An 8,113-nucleotide genomic window follows, 5' to 3' on the forward strand; every position below is an offset into this window, starting at 1 on the left:
CTGTATGAGGAGCAGGGCTTGCTGGTGGAAGGGGTACAGCCAGCTACTCAGAGAGGGCTTCTGGGAGGGGGAGCTGGAGCCCCACACCTCTCCCCCAGCGCAAGCTGCGAGAAGCCATAGAACCGTGCATCCCCTGGGGCTGGGGTGAGGGTCTGGGCTCTCCTCCCTGCAATCAGCCCTGAGGATGGGGTAGGGGAACCCAGCACCCCTCCCTCACTCCCCGAAGTTTCTAAAGCACCTCGGGGCTAGGGGGAGCTGTGGGTTGGGACCCACAGCGTGATCGGGAAGCTGCTGGAAGTGCGGGTGCCTGTGTGCCAGCTCCTGGGGTCCCCCTGCAGCCCCCACCCCTGCGCGCAGACGCGCACTTTTCTCTCCTCTTTGAGGCTTCGGCAGATGTGCGCCGCTGGCGACAAAGCAGCGCCGCCGCCTCCCTCCCTCTCCCTCGGGCGCTGTTCCCTCGCTGTCTGCGGTCTGATGTGTGCGCGTCGAACTGCCTGCCGTTCGTGGGTCCCCAGCCTGACGCTGGGCGGCTGTTTCCCTGGTCTGTGGGAGTCTGTGTGTCTGCATGCGGGCGTGTCTGTCTGTCTCGCCGTGTGTGTCTCGCCCTTGACCCAGTCTATCTGAGCGCTTGTGACTGGGCGGAGGGGGCGCTCCCTCCCGCAGGCGCTAACGCAGCGCGCCGCCCCGGCTGCGCCCCGAGCGCAGTGACCTCGTCGGTCCCTGCAGCACGGACCGCCCCACTGCGCTGTGCACCGGGGGGACCCGTGGCTGGGTTCCGAGCCGACGGTTGCTCTCCCTTCAAACGAGGGCCGCCTGAGCCCAGGGTGGGCACGCTCCCCTCCCAGCTGGGTCCGCTGGCTCCCCATTTTCCCTTACGTAACTCCACATCTGTCTGCGCCTTGCAGGTCACCCTGGACGCTGCGCTGGGTCCTGCCCACGGGAGACTCCGATTCAGAGTCGAGTCCCACGCATACGGGGGGCGGAGCGACCCCTGGCTCGGGCACGGCTATCGGAGACCCCTCCCATCCTTTCTCCTCGGGAGGTTCCTTTCTCCGAGAACTGCTTGCCCGAAGCGTGAAACGAGGAGGGGTCGCGCGGGGCAAGCTCCCCCGAGCGCGGGCGCAGGCGTTTCCCCTCGCCCGCACTCCAGATCCCCACAGGCGCCCCGGCTCCCGACGAGGGCCGGCCGGGGGTCGCCGGGGCCGAGGGCACGGGCCAGCCCGCGCGGTCCAGAGGCTGGCTCCTGTGTGCGAGCGCAGGCTGGACGCAGGCGAGCCCCCAGCTCCGGCGCCCGCCGTGCACACTCGGCCCGGGGCTCCGGCTGCCCGGCGGGCACGCGGCGCTGTCCTTGGTGCTGCCGGCGCGGGGCGGGGCGGGGGCGGGGCGGGGGCGGGGCGAGGGCGGCAGCCAATGGCGGGGGCGCTGAGCGGGGCGCGCGGGGCCGCGGGCTGGGCGCGGGGCTCACTCTGCTGCTCTCGGCACTCGGGGCGCACGGACGCTCCGCCGGCGGCTCGGGCTCCAGCGCCGCTCCGGGTCCGCTCGTGCTGCAGCGGTCGTGCCGCTGGCCCGATTCGGCTCAGATTCCGGGCCGGGCCCCCTCGGCGCCGCCCGCCCCGGCCGCGCTCTCGGCGCCCGCGGACCATGCGCCGGGTACCCCCCGGGGAGCCCGGCCGGGCCGAGAGCCCGCAAAGACCAGGCTCCCGGGCCGGGATCCCTCCCGGCTGCCCGGCCGGCATTCCGCGCCCTGCCCTGCGCCCCGGCGCCGCGTGAGCCGGCGGGGCCATGGAGCGCTCCCCGCCCGACGGACCGCTGAACGCGTCGGGGGCGCTGGCGGGCGAGGCGGCGGCGGCGGCGGCGGCGGCGGGCGGGGCGCGCGGCTTCTCCGCCGCCTGGACCGCGGTGCTGGCGGCGCTGATGGCGCTGCTCATCGTGGCCACGGTGCTGGGCAACGCGCTGGTCATGCTCGCCTTCGTGGCCGATTCGAGCCTCCGCACGCAGAACAACTTCTTTCTGCTCAACCTCGCCATCTCCGACTTCCTCGTGGGTAAAGCCCCCAGCCCCCGCCCGATCCCAGGGGCGCCCTGCCGGGTCGGGCCAGCGAGGATTGGAACGCGGACCTAGGGCGCCTTTGCCCCGGGGACACGCCCCGCTAGGGGGTCCGGCCTGGGGAGGGGGCATCCGGGACTCGAGGGGAGGTGGACGCAGGCGAAGCTCCTTGCCTCCCCGGCCGCGGGACTCGGGCTGGGGAAGGATGTCGCCGGAGAAGGGGTCCTAGCCGGCGGGCGCTAGGCCAGGCGCAAGGCGCTGCGGCCGCGGTGCAGCGCGGGCTCCTGCGCCGTAGCTAAACAAAGGCCGCAGAGGACCCAGGACATGGGGAGGGCGCTGGGGGGGAGGTTTGGGGGAGGGGACATGGAGGGGAGATTTTTAGAGCCACGTTGGGGGAGGCGGGTGGGGTTGCGGGGAGAGGCTCCGAGGAGTGCGCTCTCACGTGTCCGTGCGCTGCTGCCGGCTGTGGGGCGGGGCGCAAGGAGGGGGCCGGAGGAACAGACACCTGTTGGGGCTGAGACGGGCGTCTGCCAGACGCTCAGAGCGGGGCTGGCGGTAGGAGCCCCCCGCGCCCGCGTGGCAGCAGTCAAGTGCCCTTTGAGTCCGGAGAAAGGCTTTCTCGGTTTCTGAGCTGATGAGGAAGAGCTATCCAAAGGCCAGAAGAGGAGCTTGGGAGCCAGCGGGGCCGGAGGGGGAGGAAATGCTCTTTCCTTCCTCTGGGCACTGGGAGGGCTGGGCAGAAGCCCAGGAATGACCAGACCAAGGCTCTGCGGCTCGTCGCGCCCAGCGGTCCCCACACCTGGATCTTCCTCCTGCCCCCAAGTCCAGGGGGCCCAGCGGGACTGGGGGCCGGGCAGGGGTTGAAGGCCAGGTGCAGTGCGGAGAGTGTGCCTACGGGTGAGGCGGAGGGAGGATTGCTGGTCCCAGAAGGGCCACCGAGTGACCCTAGGTCCTGCCTGTCTCTCGGCGGCGGGGGGGGCCTGACCCCTGCCCCGCCACGGCCCGCCACGGCCCTCCTCTCCCACAGGGGCATTCTGCATCCCACTGTACGTGCCCTACGTGCTGACTGGCCGCTGGCCCTTTGGCCGGGGCCTCTGCAAGCTGTGGCTGGTGGTGGACTACCTGCTCTGCACCTCGTCTGTCTTCAATATCGTGCTCATCAGCTATGACCGCTTCCTGTCGGTCACCCGAGCCGTGAGTCTGGGACGTGGGTGCCCGTGTTCACTCCTGGGGGAGGGGTGGTCAGGAGCGGCCGGGAGACGCGCCCGGCAGGGGGGACGGCCACTTCTGAGTGGTCAGTGCTGGATGGCCTTGATCCCCACTGGCCTCACTCCTGACACACCGGGCACTCTGTGGCCAGCCGCCCGCTCGGTAGCCATTTGCTGCCAGTAGGACTGGTCCTGGTTCAGGCAGAAGGCACAGTGTGGACCTGAGGGAAGGGGGTCGCTTCAGCCTCCACCCTGGGGCAGGTCCAAAGTCCCCGGAACTAAAGGAGGATCTGGGCCAGGGGCCCGTGGTGGTACCTCCCCACAGGTGTGCGTGCCTCGGGAAGACAGGCTCCACGAGCTTCCCTGGGCGTGGTGGCCACCACGAGTTAGGGACCCCGGGCTGCCTGGACTTCCCACGTCGGTGTCCTGTGGGCACCGGGCTGGAGGCACTGAAGCAGAGGTCACTCCAGTGCAATCTCACGTCCTCCCTGATGGCTCCATCAGGCACCCCAGGGCCCTCCGCTGGGGACCACGTGTGTCCTAGTCCAGGGAGGCAGTGGGACAGAGTGCAGAGAGCATGGGTTTCGAGCCAGCTCCGCCCCTTGAGCCGACCCACCTGTGTTCTTTCCTGCCCTGCCCGAGCCATCAAGAAAGTGGGGATCATGCTGGAGCAGTTGTGAAGATTAAATAAGATGGTATCGAAAGGTGCCGAGCAGAGAGCCTGGCACACGGCAGGTATTCAGTAGATCGGACAGTGACGTGGCCCCCCGGGGGAGCGCACAGCTGGTGGGGCGACGGCAGACAGGCAGCCCGGCACAAAGTTAGGATTCTGCGGGAGGTTCCGAGGCCATAGGAGAGAGTGACAGGGCCTCAGCCTGCCCGGGACTCATGGGGCGAGGGGAGGAAGACGGAAAAGCATCACTGCCGCGGAAGGCGTGCAGAGGCCCAGGGGCCCAGGGGCCGCTGGGAGCTGCGAGCGGCAGCGGCCGACCTGGGCTCGGTCCCCTTTGCCTCCTGACCCAGCGCGTCCCACCGCAGGTCTCCTACCGGGCCCAGCAGGGCGACACGCGGCGGGCCGTGAGGAAGATGGTGCTGGTGTGGGTGCTGGCCTTCCTGCTCTACGGACCCGCCATCCTCAGCTGGGAGTACCTGTCGGGGGGCAGCTCCATCCCCGAGGGCCACTGCTACGCCGAGTTCTTCTACAACTGGTACTTCCTCATCACGGCCTCCACCCTCGAGTTCTTCACGCCCTTCCTCAGCGTCACCTTCTTCAACCTCAGCATCTACCTGAACATCCAGAGACGCGCCCGTGTCCGGCAGGACGGGGCGCGCGAGGCGGCTGCCTCGGAGCTCCCCCCCGAGGCCCGGCCCTCCCCGCCGCCGGCCGCGCCCAGCTGCTGGGATTGCTGGCAGAAGGGGTGCGGGGGGGCCGTGCCGCTGCACAGGCGCGGGGTGGGGGGCGGCGAGGCAGCCCCAGGCGCCGGGGCCGAGGCCGGGGACGCGGCCCTCGGGGGCGGCAGCGGTGGAGGTGCCGCGGCCTCGCCCACCTCCAGCTCCGGCGGCTCCTCGAGGGGTGCCGAGCGGCCGCGCTCACTCAAGCGGGGCTCCAAGCCGTCTGCATCCTCGGCGTCCCTGGAGAAGCGCATGAAGATGGTGTCCCAGAGCATCGCCCAGCGCTTCCGGCTCTCGCGGGACAAGAAGGTGGCCAAGTCGCTGGCCGTCATCGTGAGCATCTTTGGGCTCTGCTGGGCCCCATACACACTCCTGATGATTATCCGGGCCGCCTGCCACGGCCCCTGCGTCCCCGACTACTGGTACGAGACGTCCTTCTGGCTGCTGTGGGCCAACTCGGCCGTCAACCCTGTCCTCTACCCGCTGTGCCACTACAGCTTCCGCCGGGCCTTTACCAAGCTGCTCTGCCCGCAGAAGCTCAAGATGCAGCCCCCCAGCTCCCTGGAGCACTGCTGGAAGTGAGCCGGCCTCCACAGGCACCTGGGATGCGGGGGCGGAGCCCTCCACTGCCACCCCCCTCGAGGTCCCGGGTTCCCGGGCAGCCGGGCCTCTCGCCACCCTCCACCTGGCTGCCCCGCAGGCGTGAGCCCTGCCTTGCCTTCGGCCCACCCGAAGTGCCATGGCAGCCTCTCAGACCGCCCGCTGGCAGCTGATGCAGCCTGGTGGGCGGCTGGACAGGCCCCTGCTGCCTGAACCGGAGTGTGGCCACCCAAATCCTGCTCTAGCCCGGGAGGGACAACCCAGGGGTCCCAGCCAGTCTGCCGCCCCCAAGGAGAGTGGGATGGCCGGTCGTGTCCACGCTTCACACAGTCACTGCTTGGTGTCTTCCCAAAGCAAGTGCCCGGCGTGCGCCCCAGGCGCCCAGAGCCAGTGCTCTGTGTCCGCGCGTGCACGCGCCTGCACACGCCCGCACACCTGCCCCGTCCCAGACAAGCCCCGGCCACTGGCTTTGCTGCTGTCTGTCGCCCGCTCTAGCCTGGGACCTGCCTCCTTCACCCCTCCTCCCTCCGACTCTCTCTGCTCCCCAAGTGCCGGGGACAACCCAGAAACCTCGCGGGAGGTCTCCGCTGCTCCAACCTGGGTGTTTCAGGAAGACGGAGGAGAAGAAAACACGTCCGTGAACTCGCTGCTCCCTGGATGTCTAATGAAGAGAGACACACTGCTGAGGCGCTCAGGGCCGGGGCGGCAGGCGCGGGCTCCCGCGCCCTCCCTCCTCGCGCTGCCGCTGCCGCTGCCGCTTCGGGCGGAGCCGCGCCAGCGGCTTCTGCCCACGCCGCCCCCCAGCGCGCGGTGTTGGGCCCCGACGGGCGCCTCTGAGAGCGGCCAGAGCCCCGGACGCCTGCTCGTCCCGCAGCCTGCCCTCCCTGCTCCGTCTACTCAGCCGGAGTCTTCTGGGATTGACGGGGACCCAGCAGCGCCCCGAGGGTCCTGGGGCTCCCAGGGGCAGTCGGAGGAGACCAGGGGCCGGGTGCCCAGCAGAGGGGCCGCTTCGCCATATCCCGTGCACCCGGTTGGCACTCTGCATGCTCCGTCCCCCGCGCATCGGCTGCACTGCCCCTGCAGACCCCGAAGTCCGCAGTAAAGTGTATTTTTGTATTGGTGCTGCTTCCTCGGGTCTTCGTGGGGGGTGGCTGGGCGCCCCTACTCCAGTCGGGGACCCAGGGGGGCACAGGGGCGCCCGGGTGGGCATGAGGCACAGGCCCGCCCCGCCCCCTGGCCTTAGTCCTCTTCAAGCGGACGAGCCCGGCGGTCATAGCAGGGTTTAATCCTAACAGGCGACGTGTGCCCTGGCAGTGCCCCGCCCACTCCCCACTCCAGTCTTGCAAACAGCCCTCACCTGCTGCAGCCTGCCTGCCCCCAGGACAGGAGTTCTCACCGCTCTCAGCCGGGATCTTCCCCCTGCGGAGCTTCCAGGGGTGTGGGGACTGGAGCTGAGCTTGAGGGGCTGGGCCAAGGGAGGGGAGGGGGCTTCCTGGGCAAAGGCCTGGAGGCGGGACTGAGGGTGATGGATGGGGACGGGGAGAAGGACCTGACAGGATGATGCTGGGTGATCCTGGGCCCAGTGGGCTCCACGGAGGGGGCAGACACTGGCCTTCACCCCAGGCGCCAGAGTCCACTCGGAAAGGGGGCAAGACCAGCCCAACTTAGGGGCAGTAGATACTTGGGTGGGTCAGAGGTCACCTCCTCCAGGAAGCCTCCCCTTCTTTCCAGCCACGAGGGCCCTCCCTCCTCTGACCTCACGGACACAGCCTCTCGTCCCCTCCCCACCGTGCTGGCCCAGCGACCACAGTCCTTTCTTCCCAAGGCGGAGAGACCTTTGGCTGCTTCACGACCCACCCTTACAGCTGGGTGCCGTGGGTCCCATCTCCAGCAGTGAGGGGCCCGCCAGCTCTGAGTCTCTCCACTGCAGGGGGCGAAGCTGTTCACAGCAACATTTGAAACCCACAAACCTTCCTCTTCCAGACATTTTCTCACCCCACAGCTGCACCTGCAGTTTGTTTTCCCAAGCGCCCGGAAGTCTTCCTCCAGGATCCCAGCTGGGACTCCTTCCCCTCTGCACTCTCCCTCCACCGGAAGGGGCCCCTCTGGTCAAGGCAGGACGGTCTTCTTGGGCCCCCCTTTAGTGGCCCGAGGGAGGGGCGAGCTTAGGTCCCCTCAGGTCACTGGGTGCTGCCATGAGCAGCGGGGGGGAGCAGCCGGGGAAGACGGTGACAGGGAGGTCGCCCACCGCTTGTGGGCCCAGAGCTTGGGGAAGCCCTCGCAGCTCTGGGGCCCATGGCGAGGCTGGCGGGCTAGCCATTGGCCTTCCCTCCGGCCCTGCAGACTTGCCTGGCCCCCAGAGGCTGGGCGTCTGTCCCGCAGCCCAGAGCTGTCTGGGGACGGACAAAGAACCCATTCTCTGCAGCGGTGGGCACCTCCGTGCTGCCTGCACAGCCAGAGCCCTCGCTGCCCCTCGGCCCGGCCCTGCTAAATGGCTACAAATTGGAGGATAAAAGTGCAGGATTTCAAGAAATTTTGCTTCAATCTCTGCAAACTGCAGCTCCCCGAGCTACCGCGCAGGGATGGAGGAGGAGAGAAGAAAGACACGGAGTCTATTGGGCCCGTGCCCAGCAGCAAACAAACACGCCAAGGGGGTCTTTCTCCTCGGATCCGACCGCTGGGAGCAGAGACAAGCTGAGCCCCAAGGCAGGAGCAGCCACCTCTGCAGGCGCCGCCCACGTCGGCAGCTGCTGTTTATTGAGCACCTACCGTGTGCCGGGCTCTGTGCTGGGCAACGGGCTGGCGCATCGGCAGGGCCATTCCCGTGGGGGCTGAGGACTGGGGTGGGGGGGACCAGGAGGCGGGTG

At 69.1% G+C, this 8,113-nt stretch overlaps 1 protein-coding gene across 1 annotated transcript; it reads left to right on the forward strand.

Moving 5' to 3' along the window:
* The first annotated feature begins 1,782 nt into the window (after window positions 1-1,782).
* Window positions 1,783-5,419, forward strand: HRH3 (histamine receptor H3). The gene is made up of 3 exons (XM_024128570.2): window positions 1,783-2,044; window positions 3,074-3,240; window positions 4,293-5,419. Exons 1-3 carry the CDS (start codon window positions 1,783-1,785, stop codon window positions 5,226-5,228), a joined length of 1,365 nt encoding a protein of 454 aa, XP_023984338.1. The 3' UTR covers window positions 5,229-5,419.
* Window positions 5,420-8,113: the final 2,694 nt, after the last annotated feature.

Source organism: Physeter macrocephalus, chromosome 14 (assembly GCF_002837175.3).
Source record: "Physeter macrocephalus isolate SW-GA chromosome 14, ASM283717v5, whole genome shotgun sequence".
Taxonomy (NCBI): domain Eukaryota; kingdom Metazoa; phylum Chordata; class Mammalia; order Artiodactyla; family Physeteridae; genus Physeter; species Physeter macrocephalus.